This window comes from Ammospiza nelsoni, chromosome 21 (genome assembly GCF_027579445.1).
Source record: "Ammospiza nelsoni isolate bAmmNel1 chromosome 21, bAmmNel1.pri, whole genome shotgun sequence".
Taxonomy (NCBI): domain Eukaryota; kingdom Metazoa; phylum Chordata; class Aves; order Passeriformes; family Passerellidae; genus Ammospiza; species Ammospiza nelsoni.
The window spans coordinates 9,733,839-9,757,169 of record NC_080653.1 but is presented as its reverse complement, the minus strand read 5'-3'; the positions used below and the strand labels follow the sequence as shown (position 1 = coordinate 9,757,169).

Genomic DNA, 23,331 nt, shown 5'->3' with positions numbered 1-23,331 from the left:
TCTCTGACCTAACAACAGCACAGTCTGGAAAAAAAGCAGCTTTTTGATGTAGATGGGCACTGTACTCATCTGGTTTAGATTTTCAAGGTGTTCCAGAGCCATATTGTTAACTACAGGGGGTCTGCTGTGAGCAGCAGCATGCACTGACTTACTGCTGAGCCCTCAGAGCATTCCCACATATCTGCTTTTGGAAAATTGAAGTCAGGTAGCTGCTATTAGACAGATGGGGAAATTGAGCCATAAGATGGACAGGTGACTCCCCTGGGCTGGGCAGAGCAGTATCAACAGGACTCAGACATAAAGCTGAGTCTTTTACTAAGTAAAGTAACTAAAAAAGTTATTTTACTCTGGTGTCCACAGTATTCAGAGTGTGTTGGAAACATTTCTAATAAGGAGATCCTTATTGCATCTCCCCAAAAATTATCATATTGGTATAACATTCTCAGGTGATGCTCTCCCTTGTCCCACCTGATGAGCTTTGGGCACAGATTTGGTTCTGACTTTCGGAAAAGATGGAATTATACCCATGAAGGTCATTATCATCTCCAGGCCTGGCAGGGCTTCAGGGGCTCTGGGGACAAGGTGCCTCCAGCTCAGTGGCAACTCTGCAGTTTAAATATTTCACCAAAACACCTCCAAGGTCTCCCACTTCCTCAGTAGCTTCCTAACAGTGTCCAACTAGATGAAAATTAGCCAGTGTCTTGGTTTGTGGAGCTGCAAAGGTCAAATGTCCTGGAGAAACAAGGTGCTAAGGTGCTAATTCTCCTCTGCAATGGGAAGGCAGTTCTCTGCTCAATTGAGCAGAAAATGCAGGTATGCTTAAACATCTCCATTTTTTGCCTTCTGTTTTGAATGCAATTAAATAAAATCTGCTGTGACTACAGGGAGAATAACCAGCTTCCAGTGCAGTCCCAAATCTCATCCTAACACCAGTTATGAGGCAAACAGCTTGGGAAGGCTGCACATGTCCTGGGCTGGTCCCTGCCCCATCTGTCCCCAGTGTGGGACACACAGGAAGCTCGCCCTGAACTTCTGTTCTCACACTTCTCCTCTTGGAATCTTGTTTTCCACTTTTTGGAGATTTGTGAAACATATGCCTTGGAGGCTTCCCAATTTTTTTTCACAGCAAGAAGAGAATTGCTGTGTGCACTGTAAAAAGTCTCACGAAAGAGCTCGCTCCTTTCTAAAGGACCTGCCTGGTGCAGCTCAGCAATTCCCATTCCTCATCACTTCACAGTGTATTTTATAGGGTATAAAAATGGTGTTATGATCCATGTTCCCAAACCTTGCCTCAGCTAGCAAGAACATCAATAAACATGGCTTGATAGACACCAGAGCTGCCCCGCTGTTCCCCCAGTGCTTTGAACGTGCCCTCACACACTTTTGGAACCTTTTCTCCATGTAGGAAACTCCTGGTGCCTCTGTTGAGTTTTTAATGTATCAAAGGTAATAATTGTGCTTAGCAAAAGTGACTTCTCCCAGGATACATTCCCAATCTGGTCGCTTAATGGGCTTAGAAATATTTCTTTTCCTTCATCATCGTTTTTTTTCTCATTCCTTGATTTAAATTAATCTGCAGATTGGGACGGTGGTGTTACCTAGATCTGGCAAAAGATTTTACTTCATTTCTCCCCCTTCCCTTTTGCTTCTCCCTCTATAAAGTTATTATTGTTATTTCTTCAGTTCACAGCTGGGATGATGGGTTTGCACAGCTCCACTCTCTGTTCCAGGAAATTCTGTCTTTGTTCCGCGGCTGCCAGCGCAGAGGCTCCTTTCACCTTGATCTTTCAGCACAGCACTAAAACATTTGGCAAGTTCCTTGTCGTGTTTTTTGCTGCTGTCCAGGGCTTTTGAGAGATTCCCCTTGGACAACTTCCACCTCTGAGCTTGCCCACTGGAGGAAATACTTCCCCTTGAATTTACACAGCCACTTCATCACGAGTGCTGCGTCCCTCTCATATCTTCATTATCTCCCTTGCCTCCTTGGATTTGCTTCTCTCTGGTTTGGAGTCAGTTTTTCCTGCTGAAGCTTTGAGCTGCTGGGAGGGTGGTTGGAACTGGAGCAGCACTGGATCCCATGAGATCTCAGATCCTCCCCAAAGGAGGTGGTTCTGCAGGCTGCAGAATTCCCTCTGCAAAACATCAAATTTCACTCATCATTTTAGTCTGGAAAAGGTATGGGAGCAGCTTCTACCTGAATTATGTCAGTCTCCCTAATAATCAGCTTTCTTTTCCACATTAAATTCCCCAGAAACTTGTGATTAGCCCCACTTCTGAGAGTTCACCACAGCTTAATTCTACTGTAAAACTGTCAGCAGTGATTTTCTTGTTTAAAGACAGATTTTGGTTCTTGTACAGAACTACTTCTTGCTAAATTCCTTTTCAACCAAACACTCTTGTCATTTCTCAACCATTAAAGACAATAAACTCCATCTTTGGATTTTTACATGTTGAACTTAGTTTATAATGATGGATACTTGTTTATAACACACTGAAGATTTTTGCTAGCTTTCTGGCATAAAAATTGGAATCTTCTCTTTTGATTCGTGGTTATTAGTAGCAGGTTTATCCTTTCAAATATGTACAAGCCATCATTTAAGTGGAATATTTATTGTCCACCAGAATGGGAGGCTGCAGCTCTCAGAATCCATCTTGCCTTTGCAAGCAGCATCTTTATAATCATCAAACTCTTCTCGTGGGTTGAAGCTGATTTTGCAGCAGGGTTTAGGTGTTGAAACCCAGAAAGTCACAGTCACAGTGCTGGTTTTTGATGCTTTGGTCCATGAGGAGAGACCTGGGGCTCCTCTGCCCTCTATTTTGGGGCAGCTCCAGCTCCAGGTGTGGATGATCTCACATTTCCCATCCTTAAATCAGTTGCTCTAAAGTGTTTTGAAGGTGCTGTGAAGCTGAATCAGGACCTCCTGGGGAAGTGGGAAGTGAGAAACACCCGCTTGGGCCATGCTAGGACAGGGCCACAGTGCCATGAAAACTGAAATGGTTCTTCCTAGATCCAGGGAAATCTATTGGTTCAGGCAGAGATTTGGGGTTGGCATGGTTTGGACTTCTACTGAAATGTCTCCTTCTTCCCTCTGTCTGTACCAGGTGACTCCTGGTCCATCCCAGTTGACATTAGAGGTTTTATTGCATCATAAATCACAGCAAAGCATGTCCTTGCCATCAGTGCTCCAAAATGGAAGTGAAGGAAGAAAGTTTAGTGAAGGAAGAAAAAAAAATTGACCATAAAAATCCACTTCTTGTCTTTCCAACTTAGGGCACACTGTGATTCATCAATGTGAATTATCAGACTTCCCTTTTAACTGTGATTTATTCTGCATTATTTTGGGTTGATGCACCCTCTTTCATCTTTTTTTCCTGGTTTTGTGGGAAGGAAAGTAAGAAAGATTAAGGAAAATTTCCCTTTTAATCCATCCCCATTAGGGTGATACCCTACAGGCACACCCTTCCAGTCACCTTTAGTGATTGCTGTAGCAGGAGGTCAGTGCCATTGTCAAGTGCCAAAATGCTGTTGTCACTCAAGGCACTCAAAGACCTTGTGTGACTTTTTTCAGGAGTTCTTGCTGGCTCCTGAGAGCTTTGCTGAGAGCCACGAGCAGGGAGTGCAGAGAGTGCAGCCCTGGCTCCTCTCTGCACTCGGAGCTGCTGCAGCCAACGCGGAGCTGGGAAAGGCTGAGTCCCTCAGAGCTGAGCGTGTGCTGAGGATGAGAGGGAGATGAGTTCAGTGACCAAAAGCCTCGGGCTGGGATGTGCCAGCTGTGATCATTTTTTCACTCCATCATCTCACCTTGCCACGTCGCTCTGCCTTATCCAGCCAGCAGATGCCTGATGGATAACACAAGTGACAAGGGCAAAACCTCCTCCATGGATGCAGAGGAGAACTTCAGGGGCTGCTGGCTGCTGCCCAGCCATGTCCTGCAGTGAAATCCCTGCCTTGCATGGGCTTTGGGAGGAGATCAGGCCTTGGTGCTGTGAGTTCTCTGGCCACGCTCCAGCAGCACACTTAAGCACACACTTAACTTCCAGCATATATACTCCCATTGAAGTCACTGGGGCTGTTTGCATGCTTAAAAGTAAGTGTATGCTTAAGCTGGCTCAGGACCAGAGGTTTCAGTGCTTTGTAGGTCCAGTCCTTGCTGGAGCTCAGATAATTTGCTCGTGCAACTTGGCACAGGCTTTTAATGAATTCAGAACCGGGCCAAAAAAATTTATCTTCCCTGCCTTGGAAGGATTACAAGGAAACAAGTTTAAGGTTTTGTTGAGTTTTTATTACTTTCTAAACATAAAATTTCATGTTTCTCTGTAGTCCTTAAAGAAACACATTTTTCTGGTGTTCTTGGGGGGATCTCGAGACTTGGAGTGAGCAATTTCCAAAATGCTCAGAGGTGCTGGGATGTGCTGCCTGGCCAGGGCAGGAGTGGCTCTGGAGGTCCCATCTGTGTTTTCACACCTTGTACGAAGATGTGGCATTGCACTGGGTTGTCCTCAGGCAGATTTCATTGTGGTCACCTTCACTTAAACCTCGATGTTCCAGCTCTTCCCTGGTGTAAACAACAAAATTCTCTCTATCAGCCCTGAAAACTCATTTTGCCTCAGTGCTTTAGGTGTATTTTGTAATCTCTTCTCCATCCCCTGGTCTTGGTCATTCAGTTAAGAAGTTGCTGAGTTTCCAAACGAATTCCTGAAGTTAATGGTGCTGTGTCCCGCTCAGCTGCCCCAAACACATTTCCATCACTCTGCTTTAACACCTGAATCCATCTGGGCCAGGTTTGAAATATGTTAAAATACTTGAGGGGAAGCTGTGATTCCAGCAGGCTCTGCTCATCCTGTTGGATATAACCCTAATAAATTGTATGGTAATTCAGATTTGCTCCAGAAGGTTCATCATTAGGAAGAAGCTCTTTCCTGTGAGGGTGGGAAGCCCTGGCACAGGGTGAGAAGCTGTGGCTCTCCCTGGATCCCTGCAAGGTTGGACAGGGCTTGGAGCACCCTGGGGTAGTGCAAGGTGTCCCTGACAATGACAGGATGGAACAGGATGGTCTTGAGGGTTCCTTCCAACCCAAACCATTCTGGAATTCTGTACCCTGTGCTGCAGGAGCTGGGCACTGCCACCCCCGTGCTGGAAGAGTCACCCTGTGGCCAATTCCCAAACACCCAGAGGGTGCCTGGTGTTTGTAAGTGAGATTCCTTTATCCATGTCCAGGCAGTGATTAGACAGTAGCTTGGAACCAGCGTGCACATTATCTCACAGTGAGGTAAGACAAATAAATTACAGCTTGGAAGCACCGAGTGGGATCACTGATCCACCTTAGGAAAATATTTTGGTTTCTGTTTATAAGTCAGCTGGGTTGTGAAATGTTTCATCTGGGAAAGGTGATATGAGACCAGAGAAATATTTGCTCTTATAATGCAGAAAATATTCCAGTTTCTCTCCTAACGGGTTGTTAGTGATATAAACCAAATTTCTGCTTTCCGGAGCTCAGTGCTCAGCTGCTTCCCCACAGATGCTCTGCTCTGAGCTCTCCTGTCCTGGCTGACAAGAAACTGCTCATTGTCCCTCCTTGTTTGTGAACATCTCTCAGGCTGCAAATTGCTTATATTATAAAGGAGAAATGATCCAAAGCCCAGCAGAGCTCTGTGTCCCCCCAGCCTGGTGGGGCCGTGGGGAGGATGCTGAGGATCCTGGGCCAGGGTTTGGGCACAGAACCACACCCAGCCCTGCTGTGCAGCTCCATCCAGCTGGGATGGGCATGGGGAAGCCTTCACCCCTTTGCAGCAGGTTTCAAACAGGTCTCCCCAACATTTAGCTCAGATAAACTCTCCCCATGATGAACTTGGCCTTCCCACACTCTCTGTTGCTATTGCACAAGGAGGAGTCTCCTGTTACAATTTGAGTGATGTATTAGTACATAGCACAGTTCCAATGTTTTTTCAACACTAAGATTTCTTTTTTAATTCAAATGAAACAATCAGAATTAAATTCCTTGGCTCACACAGCCACCACTAAGGCTCAAGCAAGATGACAAATCCACGCTTGTGTCTCAAAGTGTAACATAAGATCTCAGTTATCCCAAAAACCCCAATGAGTTGTCAGATCTTTCCTTACTTGTGGGTAAATATGAGCCTTTTCTAATCCATTGTGTGTCCTTTGTACATGTGTATATGGCTATGCATTTGCACATGCCCCCAGATTGATAATAAGCAAGATAAATCTGTTTTCTTAAGGGAAGTAATGCATTATTGCAGCCCCTGCAGTGGAGTTGGCATATTCCTACCTCATTAAGACAGGGTATGGCTGCAAACCTCTTCCCAAGAGTTCAGAAATTACTTGGCATGTAAAGGAATAAGAATCATTATGTGGTGTCACAGAAATACCAGATGTATCCTTCCTGCATCTCACACAGCGTTTTCCCCACCGAAGCCAGCACAAAAGGCTTCAGCATCCTAAAATCGCTGCTTTTATTCAGAGAAGTCAAACAAAATAAAGGCTTGTCTAAAAAAGCCTCCACTGAGATTTAATGGAATTCATTCTGTGTTTAAATTTCCTAGGCATTGTTGAAAATCTCAATAATCATCTTATTGTAAGCTTAGCTAAGTCGTAGATCTTTGGAGAGTGGGAAAATTTACTAGGGGGGGAAAAAAAGTTACTGGATTTTCTAATTTTAACCAGGACTGAGAATTATAAGTATGTGAATACCACAAGAAAACATTTCCAACCTTGCAAAAACTTAAAAAGTGCTGAAGATCTTTAGTGAATCCTTTTTTAATGAAATTTCCAAACCTGGAGGTTGAAAGAACATCAGGTGAAGTTTTTTGCTGTGCAGATTCATACCTGGGAACTCAGGCTTGTGCAGAACCCTGGGTTCTTCAGGACACTCTGCCTTATGCCAGGATTAAATATAAAGAAATGTTAATCTCTAAGGGGGCTTGGAGCTGGTTGTAGCATTCCTGATTTATTCCAGGCATTCTGATCCTGTAGAGCATTAAAATATGCACAAATCTTGGTATTCAAGGGGGAGGGGGAAAGTTTTTGCTTGGAAATTAATTTTATTATAGAGGGCAATTTTGTTTTCAAAATCATAATAGCATCCAGTTATACTGGAGATTCCATCTCTTTTTGCTTTTGGGCAGCTCAATAAAGAGCATCCAGTATTGGGAAAATGCTCTCAGCTGATTGTTCAGTGCACTGTGCTCCTCAGGCTGTGGGTGAGCTGCACCCACCTGTGCCCCAGCCCCTTGTGTTATTGTGTAAGGCAAGATGACAAAGTTTTGTGCTTCTGGTACTGCAAAATTCTGCAAAATACTTCCAAATTCTGGTACCACCACACCAACTTCCCTGTTAACGCTAAGCACGCATTTTGTTGCGTTTTCTTGTTTCTCTCCCTGCTTTGGGTGGCTGTCGCATCCTGCCTCCAGTGTTTAACCCATCCTGTGTCCTTGCACTCACCTCAATGTCTTGGGGAAGCCAGGAGCTCAGTAAGGGCTGGAGGAGCCCTTGGCAGTGCTGGGGGAGCTTTGGGGGGCTCTGTTCTGCTTTTGGGGTCACAGGGCTGTGGAGGCACCAGGGCCTCTGGTTTGGTGGCCAGGTGTGCTGGCAGCAGGAATCTGCACAGTTGGATGGCATCTGACAGGCACTGGGAGCATTCAAGGCAAAGGCAGAGTTTAATAAATACACTTAATCATTTATGTTTTGACCTTAGCCCAGACTCGCAGTCAGACACAGAGAGCTGGAAACGCACTCTGTCAAGGCTGCTCTGGCAAAGCAGGGCAGCCCCGCTCTGAGGAAAGGCAGATCCTTCAGAAAGGAGAGTAAAAGGTCAGCACTAATCCAAAAGGACAAGCAGTGTATGTCTGTGTGTATATTGGGTTTCACATATGAAATCCAGTCATGATAAATCTGATGGCTTTAGAAACATCTACTTTGATTAATGAAAACATAGTTCCCATAGACCATGGGTTTCATACTTCAAAGTTCCCCTGGATTTAGAACCTTAGGTTTTGCTTATTCATATAACATGCAGGAAACTATTTTTAAATGAATAAGGGAGTATAAAAAAAATTTTTTAAAAGACAAATGTTTCAACATCGGTGGTACAGATAGGCTGGATAATAAGGAGCAAAATTAACAAACAACAGACATTTTATTATGCATTTTACAATAATGTTTACATTCTTTTCTCTATATTTGTTTTTCCTTGAAAAGATTTATGTATTTATAAAAATATCTCGCTGCTTCAGCTCTGAAAATTGCAGCCTTGCTTGCATTTGAAAGCCTTCAAGGACGGCTGTGATGGCTGGCTGTGCTCCTGAGCATCCCAAATCTCCTGAGCCCCTGGTTAACCCTTTGTGCAGGAGCACTGGGGCATTGGGAGTTTGTTGGGATGTGGGGAGGAGGAGGAGGAGGAGGGTGGGACGGTCCCTAAGGACCTGCACCATGATCATGGACATCACCAACTCTGCCTGGGCCGCTGTGCTGAGTTTGTGGCACCTCCTCCCTGAGCATCCATCCCTGGAGCTGCTGGGCATGGAGCTCCTGAGGCTGCTGGGCCCAACCTCCTCTAGAAATCCTGACAGAGGAACAAACAGCAATTCTGTTTACAAGTCTGTGGTGCTGAGGAGGGATGAGCAACTTCTCAGCCTGACTTAGCCAAGAGTTCAAAGGCGTTCAGCATTTGGAAGTGTTGGTTGCTGTGGGACTGGGTACCCTGGCTGAAGGCTCCATTAATTAAATGCACTCACAGGATACAGAGCTGGTGAGTAATGTCCTGTTTATAGCAGAACTGTGAGCAGTTCTGGAAAAAAAGCAACCCTGTGGGAGGGAGGATGACAGGGAGCAGAGTCACTCCAAAGGCTGTGGCTCCTGCCATGGTTTCCAGAGGCAATAATTAACACTCACACCTCGTGTACCAGTGTTCTGTCCCTTGGTACCTGGTGTGCTGTGGGACACATGTGAGCCAAGCACAGGAGCAGCAGCAGCAGCACGTGCCATGAGCCCAGAGCCACCAGATCCAGGGCAGCTCAGGGGGATGTTCCTTCTCCACACTCAAATATTTGCTTGGATTCCCCTTCGAGTGCTCAGAGCGGCCGCTTTGTGGCATTCCTGCTGGAATCACAAAGTTGTGGCACAGAAGGGAATTGGCAGGGCCTGTAGGAAAGTTCAACCTTTCATGTTCAAAGGAGGTATGTGCAGTTTGAGTCACTGCTTTGGGCCAGGAGTTTCCATGTGCTGGCTCCTCACACACCCAGGGGTTCCTGCTCCTGGCCGAGGTCACCAAGAGCCCCTCCAAAATCCACTCCTGCTTCTGGAAAGGCCAGGAAAAGCAGGAGAGGGGATGGAAAACCCTTCTGTCCCTCTTGGTGGCTCCTCAGGGTCTGACATCACCAGGGTCAATGCATGCCATTGATCAGGGTGCATCTTTTATCAATTAAAACTGGCAGGTTCTTTCCCCTCCTCTTTGCTCTGGTATTTTTGCTCACATGTATGTTGCAATATGCAAGGTGAGGCTCAAAACTGTCAAGCTCTTTAATAGAACCATTGCTATATTTTTGGAGAACATTCTCTTTTTTGATTTACTGTTCCTTAGAAGACAGGAAATGGAGCTACTTGATTTCATATTTTAAACAAAGCCGTCCAGAGGTTTAATGAAAAAAATTTCCCCTGGCTTTTGAATTAAAGAGCTATGGTGAAAGATTTAGCTTAGCTATTTTGACTTAGAAAAATAACACACTAAAAGCATTAAAACATTTTGTAAAAATACTTTTTACTACTAGAGAGAAGAAGTTTCTCTGGTTTTCTCGACTTTGAAATGAATGGGCATTTCCAAGCTTTAGGGTGGGTTTTCTTTTCCTTTCTTCAGTAAAATTTATTTTGCTTTTATATTAAAAGCCTTGAAACAATTGCAATGCTAGAGACAAATCCTGTGTGTCTAAGCAAGGTAATTTGGTGTGAGTAATGACAGAAGCCTTTGCCATTAATAAAATATTGAGCAGAAAGATGGGAACCTGGTTCTGCTCCATCAGCAGTGGCAAGAGAAAAGGGTGGTGCTCCTTGAGAGGCAAATATCTGTGGAAAGAAAGTGGGAGATTGATTTCAGGCAAAAATTAAAGTTTTATTAGGACAATTCTGTGTATGAAGCAGAATTAGCTCAGAGCATTTGGGCTGGAATTGCAAAACTGAGCACTGTGGACCTGTATGGTCAAGACAAGGGTCCTGCTTGTTCCATTTGGGTGATTTGGGGTTCTGCGATGATGCCTGGATATCATACACAGGAGGCTGATGATCTTCATTCCCACCCAGTTTCATCTTCAATAAATAAAGCAGAATGAGTGTTCTGCAGGCTTGAAAGCACTGTGCAATAAGATGAAATATTGACACAATTTTAAGTCAATAAGATTTCGGTGATTTAATGAGATTTCACCAGGATTTCACAAGTAATTGCCAGCCTCACATCATGCCTACTTTGCTCACCCTTGAGCTGTTCCTAAATGAATTTCTCCTTTGAGGTGGGACCTGTTCCCCACCCATGCTGTGTCCAGGCTGGGGACAGGGGGAATCTGGGTTCCCACGTCAGGGGCTGGCATTGGTGGCTGGCAGGAGGGCTCAGCAGGCTCTCAGCCTGCCTCCCCTCAGCCCTCAGTAATCCCTGCATCAGCAGGAGCTTTCTCAGCCCTGTGGGTGCCCTGGTTCTGTTCTGGTTTGGCCATTCTGGGGGCAGGACTCTCCAGCCAGGTTTGTTCGTAAACTCCTCGCTGGTCAGTGATGGGGAATCTGATACCTTATCAAGTGAGATATTGGGATTGAAAAGGGGAGAGTGAGGCAGCCACAAGGAGAGATTACAATATAATAAATAGCAGAGATAGGCTGGGCTGCTATCAGTGGAAGTTTAATGCCATTAGCCCCTGTGCCTTTGGGAATGATGTAGGCAGGGCAAAGCAACCCAAGGCTCCTGGCAGCATCCAGCCCATGGCCATGGCACACTCTCCAGAGTCACTCTGCAAGGTGTAAAAATACCCAGAACTTCATTCTGCCTTGAAAAAAATATTTAATTCTTTTACTCTGCTACATGTGGTGTCTGCTGATGCACTGGCAGGAGGAACAGGAAGGTCCATGACAATAAATCTTGTTTTTCTTGAAACAGTTTTGTTTTACATCAGAGAGGGACAGAGCCAGGGATTTACAGGAGGAAGGAACCTGCCTGCCCAAGCAAGGTCCCCTTTTCCACCCCCACATCCTGAATAACCTGAGTCACACTCTGCATGTTCAGCTTTACCTGGAACCCATTCTATCAATGTCTGTATTGAATTTAGGGGGAATCTGTGGGTTCCACTGCAGCACAGAGCAGATGATGGAGCAAGGACCTCCTCTGCCTGATTCAGGCAGTGATCACCCATTGAATTTAGGGGGAATTTATGGGTTCCACTGCAGCACAGAGCAGATGATGGAGCAAAGACCTCCTCTGCCTGATTCAGTGATCACCCACGGGCTGCAGTGGTGGCTGCTGAATCCCAGCTGGATGTCTGGATATCAATGCTCTTGCCAGATGTGCACTGCTACCACGGAGAAGGAGTGAAAAGGGAGGAAAGATAAAACTACAGCTTCCCCAGCCATGCATTTTTTTAACAAGCAAACTTTCAGTGCAGTTAATCCCTCTAACCTGCATTTGCATTAACACTTGCAGCCTCACACGTTGCTGCTAAGAAGTTTTGGCAGCTCCTGGCCCTGATTGCAGAGGTAACACTGCACTTGTCTCCTTTGCTCTCACTCAAGGATCTCAGGAGCCAGAGCCCAGCACTCCATGAAGTTTCTCCCTGTACACACAAGCAGGCATCTTGGCAGAGCTTCAAAAGCCATTTGCCTTATTATTCATATGTCTGCTTATAGGAGCAGAAATGCTCCCATTTCTCACTTTTGGAATAAGGGCTGACACCAGGAAAGAGGAGATTTCTCATCTCTGGCACAGCCCTGAAAACCTGTGGGAGCTCATTGTGTCCCTGCTGCTTCCCTGGGGTTTGGGAAGCAGGTTTAAAAGTCCTGATCACTCTCAGGGTACATGAACAGCTCTGTCAAAAACACCTGAAATCTGTGGGGTCTTGAGAGGGCGTCTCAGAGCTGTATGAAACTGTAGAAGGATTACTTGGGGAAAAAAAGCTTTAAAAAAACGCCCAATTTTTGCCTTTCCTCCTGCCTTTAGGAGAGCTGACATCATGAAAATGCTGTAGAGATTTAAACATCGTCGCAATTACTTTGCCTCCTCCCTGAATTTTCTCAAACAAGCTTCAAGAACCCTCGCTTTAAAACAAATTAGTAGACTGGAGCATCTTTATAAATCCAGAGAGCCATTAAAAGTTGAAATATTTGGTCATTCCTCGTCTGGATTGAAACTGGGACTCATCCAGAGTTCAAGTGTGTGTATCACAGAGAGCCACAGTCCCGTTGTGTCAAGGTACCTCTCATGTTGATGGTTCTCTAGTGCCAGGAATCCACTCCCCATTTTCTAGAGAACCCTCTCAGTGTTGGTTGTGGTTTTCTAGTGCCAGGAATCCATTCCCCCGTTTGGCAGAGGTCCATCTCAGTGTTTTCTAGAGGTCCCTCTCAGTGCTGATGGTTTTGGTTTTCTGGTACCAGGAATCCATTCCCCTATTTTCTAGAGATCCCTCTCAGTGCTGATGGTTTTCTAGTGCCAGGAATCCATTCCCCCATTTTATAGAGGTCCCTCTCAGTGTTTATGGCTTTCTAGTGCCAGGAATCCACTCCCCCATTTTGCAAAGCTCCATCTCAGTGTTTTCTAGAGGTCCCTCTCAGTGTTGATGCTTTTGATGGTTTTCTAGAGCCAGGAATCCACTCCCCTGTTCTGCATAGATCCATCTCAGTTGACGGTTTTGGTTTTCTAGTGCCAGGAATCCATTCCCCCATTTTCTAGAGGTCCCTCTCAGTGCTGATGGTATTCTTATGCCAGGAATCCACTCCCCCATTTTGCAGAGGTCCACCTCAGTGTTTTCTAGAGGTCCCTCTCAGTGCTGATGGTTTTCTGGTACCAGGAATCCACTCCCCATTTTCTAGAGGTCCCTCTCAGTGCTGATGGTATTCTTATGCCAGGAATCCACTCCCCCATTTTGCAAAGATCCATCTCAGTGTTTTCTAGAGGTCCCTCTCAGTGCTGATGGTTCTCTAGTGCCAGGAATCCACTCCCCATTTTCTAGAGGTCCCTCTCAGTGCTGATGGTTCTCTAGTGCCAGGAATCCACTCCCCCATTTTGCAAAGATCCATCTCAGTGTTTTCTAGAGGTCCCTCTCAGTGCTGATGGTTCTCTAGTGCCAGGAATCCACTCCCCATTTTCTAGAGGTCCCTCTCAGTGCTGATGGTTCTCTAGTGCCAGGAATCCACTCCCCCATTTTGCAAAGATCCATCTCAGTGTTTTCTAGAGGTCCCTCTCAGTGCTGATGGTTCTCTAGTGCCAGGAATCCACTCTGCAGCCAGGCCAGCAGATAAATCAGCGCCGATGAAATTCAGGAGCCAGGAGTCACCAGTGCAGCCCATATAAATCCCTGAATGCCAGCCCTGGCGCTGCAGCCCGTGCCATTAGAGCTCGGAATTATCAGCCCCTCTTTGCTGATGGATGGATTCGCTGGCTGCCCGAGTGTTTACCATCGTTATCAGCCCGTGCTCGGGGCGTTATCAGAGGAAGGGCCGCCTGCCGCGGGGCTTGGTCTCTCACCCTTTCTATTACCACCTGTCAGAGGCAGGGGGTGTGCTGTGAGGCTGTACAGTCACAGACTACAAGTGTAGATAGTTTCTGACGGCTGATCAAAGGGGAAAACCAAAGGGCTGATAACAAGGACGTGTTTCATGTACTTTTAACTCTGAGAAACATTGGCATTTGCATTTTTTCCCCTCGCTAGGCTGGCAGAAACCAGGCACAATAAACGCTGCATATTCAGTTACCTAATAGTGGAGTAAATGGTATGTGCTTGAAGGAACAAAGCATAACTGTAATCTTGTTCCAAGTGGGAATGATTTAAGTAAGCCTTCGCAGAAGACTTGCTGTATAATAAAGGAGAATAATTTTAATTTGTACTTTGAAGTGATCCTGAATTCAGAATCTAATCTTTGCATTCGGCAGAACATCATACCCTGCTGTGAATGAGGTAATAACTGCAGTCAGAGAATTATTTGAAGGATCTTTTGTAGGTACGTGCACTCCCTCACAAGAGCCAGTTTTCAGTAGGGGCTGCTGGTAGAAAAGCCTCTGTTAGAGCACGTTTGAGCTAAAACTTCCCAGAGAAAACCCACAGATATTCCAGACTGAGGGAATTGATCCATTTGTTCCTTCGTCAGACACAAGGCAGCTCTGCCTCTTCTCTGTTTCAGAGCAAGAACGGGAATTTAGGTAAATTTTTTTCCCATTAGCAAAGACAAAATTACTCTTTCCATTGTCCAAGATGAGGAGGGGGAAGAAGCATCTCTGCAGCATCCCAGTGGAAGACTGATCAAAAATAATTCCTAATTGTCTAACATAAAAATACCTGCATGCCATTTACATTTGTGTTATTGTGCTGCTTTCCTGACTCTCACCAGTCTGTGTTTTAATTTCAGTATGTATTTATTATGTATTTTAATACCAATCTATATTTTAATTTCACCTTTTTGATTACAGCTACTTGATAGAAGTTGGTTTATACTTAGGGTTCTGCTGTGCTGTGCTGTAACACTAACCTTTAACTCATGTGCTAAAATCAGCTTTTCAGGCACCCAAAACACAGCACACACGGGAGGAAGCTGGTGCCAGGGTGTCTGTTACAGATGGATAATAAGATAATTGACTCTCACAATTAAGGGATAACTATTGGGTGAATATTAAGAAAAGCTTCAGTGATGTATAGTTATGTTATTGTAGTTTAGATGCCCTCTGTTCTCCCCATGGTTCCCTTTTCCTCTGTATTGTTGCCATCAGACAGCCTGCGGTGTCTAGGACAGGTACAAAGAAGCTGCACAGGTGTCCCTTACCTGGGCCAGTGTCGCTCTTGCACTGAGGTTGGGACAGGAACAGGTGAGAGGCAGGATGGTAGCAAAGGCAAAGAAGGCTTTATTCAAAAGAACCACATGGTTTTTATGGAGTGGTACCATAGATTCTGTTCTGTTGGCTAACTAACAGAAACATCTTTCTCAGACACTGTCCTTGCGAGGAACAGAAAAATAAAGGAGAAAAACACTACCTGCAAATTGTTTATAGCCAACAGGTTATCACATCTTTCCAGCTCCCTAAAACTTCTCACAAGCCGCTGTGAGAAACACTTGTCATTTGTCTCTCTGTCCCACGGCATCCACAGGGCAGGTGGGAATGGAAAAGCTTGGGAGTGCTTAGGGGGTGAGGCAGGCAACACCTGACCTCCAGTCCAGTTACAGGAAAGCAGTTTGCGCTGATAAATGGCAAAAAAGAGCTGAGTGATAGACTTTGGGAGGGGCCATGGCTGGGTGATCAAACCCCAGGGGTATAAAAGGGTGAACATCCATTTTGAAGATGAACTGGCAGCATGGTATCCATGAGGGGTGGTTCCCACCGCTGCGAACTTTTCCTTTGTTGTATTTTTGTAAAGGTTTTTGCATTTCCAAAGCGAGCAGCCATTTCCCCCAGCATCCCTCACGTGTCCCCTGTGTCTGTGTGTGTCACAGGTGCCTTCGACCGGAGCGTGACGCTGCTGGAGGTGTGTGGGAGCTGGCCCGAGAGCTTCGGTCTGCGCCACATGTCCTCCATGGAGCCCAGCGAGGAGGGGCTGCGCGAGCGCCTGGCCGACGCCATGTGCGAGTCCCCCAGCAGGGACATGGTGGGATCAGGAACAGGTACAAAGAAGAGGTGTGATCAGAGATCACGTACATCTCACCCAATGGTGATTTTGATTTAATTTTTTTTTTTTTTTTAAGTTTCGCTTTTTTTTTCTCTGTACGCTCCTCTCTCTCTCTCTCCCTCTCTCTCTATTTCTCTCTATTTCTCTCTATCTCTCTCTCTTTGTGGGGATCTCAGAAGTCACTTCTAAAAGGAACTTAGTGGTAGATCACATAAACACAGCCTGAGATATTGGCACATGAAGCTTCCTTATCATATAGCCAGGACAAGGGCTCTCCTGCATCCCCTCCAGTGCAGATTGCTGCCCTGCTCCAAACAATGCCATCATCACACACATCCTCATTTTGTGTCCTCAATAGAGCCACTGTGAAGCGCTGGTTCTGTAATCCAAATTAATCCATCTTCATCAGTGTCCATTATATTGATAAATTGTATCATCTGTTTAAGTAAATGGAATGGCACATCAGAGATTAGGCTGTCAGGAGGGGCCCCGTGGCAGGAGATGCTCAGGAATTAAAGCACAGTTACTGTGGGTTTATTGTCTCCATCAATTTCTACTTGTTCCAAAAAACACCTCCAGTAAAAACACCTCAGAGTGATGCTGGCCCCTAACCTCAGCTGCCAACTCACTTGTCACTCTCCTGGCAGCTTCCCTGGGAAGGCAAAAGAGGAGAAACCAGCAGCAAGGTGTGGGAATGCCCACCTATGGATCTTTCAGGAAGAGCAGGATCTGTCTCTTCCTTTTGCTCTTGCCCTCATGTATCACTGAGGGTCTTGTGCTGCTCTGAGCTCTCCCTGTTCCTCGAGCTCCATCAGGGCTCATCCTGACTTGGCTCTCTGTGGAGCAGGTACCAAACTGCAGCAGCTTCCCACAGCCTGGAGGAGGGGGATGTGAGGAGCAGGATTTTAGCCCTTGTCTGTAGGTCCAGGCAGCAGAAACCCCTCCATAACCCAGCTGGTCACCTTGCCAGCTGTCCTTCCTCTGCTTTCCATCTTGAGAGAGATGAAACCAAAGGAGTTAGATTTGGAATTAACTGAGAGGCTTGGTTGAGCACTAAGGGTGGCTCTGCTGCACCCTGGTGCAAATCCTCACCAGCTTTTTGCCACCAGTGCACTGAGGACAGAGTGCCTCCCTCACATTGCTGGTGTGGACTTCAATCAGCTCATGTCTGTAAAGGGCTGGGAAGGTGGAAGAAGCAGGCTATGAAAATAGAGAAAGGCACATATTTCATCACTCACTGACCCAGGCTGTGATCAGTGTGAACTTTGGGAGGGTGTCCACTGCTGATAATGGGTCAGCACCCCTCAGGCTGTGTGTGGAAGGGGAAAGGTGAGGGGAATAGCTCCTCTGAAAGCTGAAGCCTTCCAGATGTGCCAGGTTAGGGTGACTGGCTGCCCTGGAGACTTGACAGTGTATTATATTGTAAAGCAAGAACTTTGTCAGAGACAGGGCTCTGTATTTTCCTTCCTGATGGCAGCCAGTGCCAGCTTCTTTGGCATGAGGCTCAGAGTCCTGCAGGTGTAAAGACAGAAAGGAGCTGTTTATAGAGATGCCATCACTGAGTTAATATTCATCCAGAGAGATTTCTCCCAGCCCTTGCCCCAGCCCCATAAATCTCCCTAATGAGTGTAAGATAGATGCCATCTCAGAGCAGCGATTTTACGCAGCAATAATGAGTAACATGAGCACTGACCCAGCTCACCCCATCCCAGCACCCTCCTCTCCCTGTCATTAACACTCTGTGCTGCCCTGCCTGTCCTGGGACTCTCTCCACCACTAACACACTTTATTCTCAGGATTTGGGCATGTGGTGACTCAGAGCAGCAGAGAAAACCTGGTGATAAGAGGGTGAACTCCCGTGCCCTTTCCACTTCCATCCCCTAACAGCTCTTGAGCTGTTCCTCTTTAGCAGACAGACAGAAAAAGTTCCCTCCTGCTCAGATGTACCTGGAGAGCTGCACTCACTGAGGGAGAGGGCTGGAGCTGGCTGCCAGCACCATTCCACCACAGGGCTCTCATCTGTCTGCTGCCTAATAAATGGGCAGAGATAAGCATGGAGCTGCATTACCCTCACTTCAAAAAAGAGGTGTCTTTGTTGGCTCATAACAAGTAGGAGAGTTTTCACTTCCCTCAAACCACTTATATCATAACCAAGCTTGGCTGAACTGAATTGTCTTTGAAAAAACTCAGTTTTCCTCCTTGGGTTCTCTGCTGCCCACTCACCACAGTGAAATGACAGCAAAGAGTTCAGCAGAAAGGGCACTGGAGGTTTGTTTGTTGGTAACTGATTTCTGTCTTGCTGCTTCTTTCAAAACCAGTGTTTATATTTCTTCAAAATTGTGGAATTTATAATCCTTTTAATAATCCTAAAATAATTTAATTTATTCACACCTTTATGTTTTGCATGCTTTAACCTCTGATTGTGCTCTGTGCATTCTCTTCAGTCCTTAAATGGATTTTGCAGAGTTTTAACAAAACTTGCAAAATCTTACTCAAACTTCAGCACAAACTAATGAATATTTCTAGCTGGGAATTTGAAGATCCGTGCATGTGCTGTGCTGGGGTCCAATGTGTGGACACAAACTGGGCAGTAGGGTGGACAGTGAGACTTTGTCAAGTGCTCGACTGGTCCTGACATGCACTTAATGGCAGGAGATAAGTAGATTCTTTTAATGCCTTAACTGTTAGGGCATAGCTGACACGTAGGTTTATATAGAAATCAGGGCTGATAGGCTGCAGGGGTGTGCAGGGAGTGTGTGCTCGTGGTGCACAGACCTCTTTGGAGAGCTGACATTCCCACAATCTCTGTTTTGTACCTGCCCCATTGCATTGCAAAGCAGGGGTGGCAACACCAACCTGGCTCTGGCCACTGGCAGAGGCAGAAATACCCAAAAGTTGGTCACAGCACAAACATCCAGCTGGAGGATGCTGAAAACATCAGGAATAATCTGGCATTGCAGGAAGGGGGATTGGATGGGGCTGTTCCACCTCTGACTCCGTGCCAAGGGCTGTCGGATACAGGGTGGGAGAAGAACCAGGGCTGGAAACAGCCCCCAAAAACCTCCTTTCCTTGTGACCTAAATGATAACTGCAGTTGTCCAGCTAGCTGGCTTGATTGGGAAACCAGCTTTTCCCCTTGTTATCCAATTATTCAGATGACCCATGTCTATCTGAAGTGGAGTCTGCTGTACATAAGCTGTCAGCCCAGATACACATTTAATTCCAAGGAAGGCATAAATTGGCAAAGATGCAAAAAAGATGTTTTTGCTGTTCCAGTTTCTGTCAAACTCTCACTGAAAAGAAAAAAAAAATGCAAGTCTAGACACAAATGTTAGTGGTCAGTGCCCTCTTTTGCTTGCAGAGCTTTGTTTTCAAGCAGCTACAATATTTACATTTGCAGTGCAGTTCTTAAGTGTGTGCTGGAGCTTCATATTGCATTCCCCCCCCCAAAAAAACCACCCTAGGACTGTGATTTATGAAACTCTGCTTCCAGAAGACAAATATCCCTGACAGGATTCCACTCAAACTGGACAGGAAGGAATTATCAGCTCAGGCTAGAAATCTTTCCCTCCAAAAATACTGTAATTAATAAATCCTCTGCTTACCTACTCCTTCAGCAAGTACATTTTAAGCTTTCCAGTGTATTTTGATCACTTCTAGGCTTAATATTTGAAATCAGCCTATGGTAGGGGAGCAGCAGGATGGTTTTTGAGATGCATCTTTCTTCCAAAACTCCTGCAAGCCTCCAGGTCAGCCCTCACCCACAGGTGGCACAGGGAGGAGCACCTCTGGCCCTCAGGAAACTGCCTGGATTCCTTCCAAATTTCATCAACAGGCTCATAATACGCTGAAGGAAGCTCATATGTTGAAGCAAACTCTTTAACCTGATTAATGGGATGTAAGTAAGTGGAGCTAATTAGATGTGTGTTAGGGAATGGCCTGTAGGATACCCAGGATTGGGGCTCTGGGCACTTTGGGTCCTGGTCCCCAGCCAGAGCCCCAAGGCTGAGCCTAACTTGCATCTGGACACCTCTGAGCTTTGCAGAGGGATGGGTTTGGAACCTTCCTGAGAGATCTGGGGGCTGGAGAAGGGAAGTCACACATTTCCTGCAGTGCCTGGCTGAGGTGGAAGCAAAGGGAGGAGAGCAAGGTGGCTCCTGTTCCAGGACCATCCTTCCTGGGGTTTTGTCCAGAGGAGAAAATACCCATGCTCACAGGCTTTATTCAAGGATCAGCAGCCACCTGGACATTGATGTACCTGTACATTGAGGAATGGGATTAACCCTTTACAGAGGTAGAGCTTTCAGTGGTGCCTTCCCCTCCCTCTCTCCTTCCCTCCCTCCCTTCTTTCCTTTCTGCCTTCCTCTTTAATCTTTCTAAGACAATTTCCCCTTCTTTCTCCTCAACTGTGTTTTATCCTAACTCAGACATGGGCTACAGATACACAGAGTAAATTATTTTCCCCCTGAAGAGCATTTCTGCCAGGAGATTTCTGCATAGGTTCAGTGCAAAACCAGCTTGGGCAGCAAACCCACTGGTGGATCAAATAACATCGATGCTAAAAGCAGCCTTTGAACTTTCACAATATTCATCCCAGGGTCAGAGATTAAATTACCCCCTCCAATAAGTCTGGGAGCTCAGTTCTTCCTACAAAAGGTTTATTTGGATGGGCCTGGTTGAAAAGAAAGGAAAATTCAGACTCTTTAGGAGCCACCATTTTGGAAGTACTGGATGAGAGGAGCATTGACCTTGCACACATTTTGGGATTTCAGACACTTCAGTGTGGGATTTTTACTCTCTCCTGTCTAAGGGTGTCCCTGAGCAGCCCCATCCCACAGCCCTGGGCAGGTCCAACAAGGACATTTTTAATTTCCCAGTCGTTTCCCATGTCTCCAAATCCAATCTTGCCACCAGCCCTGGGAGGTTTTACTGGAATTTCTTCCAGGTCATGCATTATTTCAGGGGGAGAGGGTGTGAATGCTGATACCATGAATATTTCTGATGTGAATTCAGGTTCATTACTGTTTGTAGGAAAATTCTAACGGGAGCACTGATGCCACAAGACACCTCTGACTTTCTGCCATTTGATAACAATCTTGATCAACTGCATTTACCTATTATCAACTGTGGTGTGGGGAGATTCCTTTTCTTTTTCTTCTTATTAAATCAAGGCCTTTTTATTTAAGAAATATTTTATTTTTGATACAGACACAGCCGGTGAAGTAGCAGTAAAAAACATCACCACAAAGAGGCACATGGCTTTGAAATGTTTTGGTATGTAACATAACTGTGTTGTTATCAGGTCTTAACTTTTGCACAAAAAGTGTTTTCCCTTGTTCTAAAAGCAAACCCTCTCTCAGCTTTCCAAGGGCCACGTACCTAACATGGCCATAGGGGGACAAACCAAAAAATATCAAAGTGTCTCAAGTCATTTCACAAATAACATTGTTCTGTTGCTCTCCTTAAATGAGCAAGAGTTTCTTTGATTTTTTTTAAGTCAAATTTAGGATTCTGCTGTTCAGAGCAGAGAGGTCACAAGGCCCTAATGTATTTAGCATTGACTGCCCTCTCTTGTAGTGCGTCTATTAGTCAGTAATTTGATTTGTACCTATTCATTTGCAGTCCCTGCAGGAGCTCTGAGCTGGCCCCAAGTATAATTGGTGCTGTCTCTATTTTTACATCATTAGATTAGCCCCGACTCCTGGCCACTTGTTGTCTGCGCTTGTCTGTCCATTTATACAACCTAATGTAACACAAAATTCATTACTGATCACATTACTTTCAACTCTGAAGCCAGCTTTGTGATAAACATTTTGTTAACCCTTCCCTGCCAGCACACAGACCTGGGGGATAAATGCACTTTCCCCTCTGCAGGGAAAATCAATATCATAATAAAACAAAGTGCAGTCACATTCCTGGATTTGTCATTCCTCCCAGAGAAAGAAATGGGGAGGAACATATAGGAGATGACTAAATGGTGTCTGCATCCAGGCATCTCACTCTGCTCGATATGAAATGAGCTCAGCACTGTCCTTTCCACTGGAACATAAAGAAGTGACACGAGATAGGGCCAGCACTCAATTTAAAACTTAATTTCTTACTCATTGTTCTGCAAGTGTTTTAGCTCTTCTGGTCAGGCTGTAATCAGGTTATGACATTATTGGAACTGGACATTTTTCTTCCAGTGCTTTGTCTCAAAAGCAGTGAACAGAGACACAATTCCCTTTTTTCCTTGCAGATTTGCTGCTGTGTTGGGGTTTTTTTTGGTTCGCTGGGGGTTGTGGTTTTTCCTCCTAATGATTAAGCAAATTAACTGCAGTGCTTCAGAATTTCACAGGAAAATTCAAAGCTCTGTCCTGTCTAGCTTGGCTTTGCTCACATTTAATTGTCTGCTGAGTCCCTCCTAAAGCATGGAGCTTTTTGCATCCCTGAGGCTTCTGCTGGTGATTCCAGGGGCAGCAAGAGGAGAGCCATGGTAGGTATTGCACCAGGGCTGAGCATCCTCCAGCTCTGCTTGCAGCATCCTGCCCACGAGGTGATTCCTGCTACCCAAACATGCTTTGGTGCACGCAAAAGCTGTTGGGTTTTTAACAAGTTTTCTAAATTCATTTTCTGTTTGCACAGCTTGGCTTGGAAATGTGTTATTTTGGGTTTTCTAAATATTTGGAAATATTTCTCAGTGTTTATTAAATCTTCCCTTTAAAAGTCTGAGGCCTGAAGCCTGCCCCACACCGAGCGGTCCCACACTGGGAAGGGGGCAGAGACAAGGGGATTTTTCCATCTGTAATTCCTATAATTACCTTGTCATTCCTTTTAGGAGTCTTTCTATGGTGTTTTTGTGTAGGATATGACTTATGGCAGGCATATCTCTCTCAGTAAGTATAAGAGCCCTCGGGTCCCAGCATTTGAACCAGGACTGGTATTTTTACAGCTGTTTTGTGAGCCAAAACCTCTTGCAGCTGCTGAGGTGGTGGCAGAATAAAGACAAGACAGTTCCTGTCCCTCCTCCCAAGCCCAGCAGCCCCAGAGAGCCGTTGAGTATTTGCTGATTTTTGGGATGTGCAGCACAGGCCATCACAGAGATCTCATAAACAATGCATTCCCCTCTCCAGGGGAGATGGGAGAGCAGGCTGTGGAATGGAAACCCATTTGTGCAATAAATTGTTAAGCAGTCAAACTGTTAAATGAACACTCATTAGAGAGGTAGGGTGAAGTATGAGTCACCAAACAGCAAAATAGACATTAACACAGCAAACCCTCTGCAGTAAGTGGGAAGTCAAGTGCCAAGGCAATGCAAAGGTTGCAGTGTGAGCCAACCCTGTGGCCCTGCAGCTTCCAGCACTCTCAGCCACTCTGCTCCTGGTGCTTCTCCCTTTGGATGCTGGATCATTCCCTGTCACTGTGGCCTGCAGCTGTGCCCTCACCTCCCATCACCCCTGCACCCTTCTCTGACAGGATATCACACAAAGAGCC

At 45.7% G+C, this 23,331-nt stretch overlaps 1 protein-coding gene across 4 annotated transcripts in view; it reads left to right on the top strand.

The window, feature by feature from the left end:
- Positions 1–23,331, top strand: part of BCAS3 (BCAS3 microtubule associated cell migration factor) — a 296,865-nt gene that overhangs the window by 260,633 nt on the left and 12,901 nt on the right. For 2 of the 4 annotated variants that reach the window (XM_059487010.1, XM_059487011.1), the window contains exons 23-24: positions 15,686–15,853; positions 21,067–21,132. In XM_059487010.1, coding sequence (XP_059342993.1) covers positions 15,686–15,853; positions 21,067–21,132 — 234 coding nt within the window. Of the gene's footprint in view, positions 1–15,685; positions 15,901–21,066; positions 21,133–23,331 lie in introns of all 4 variants that reach the window. The other 2 variants (XM_059487012.1, XM_059487013.1) reach the window with 2 other exon arrangements.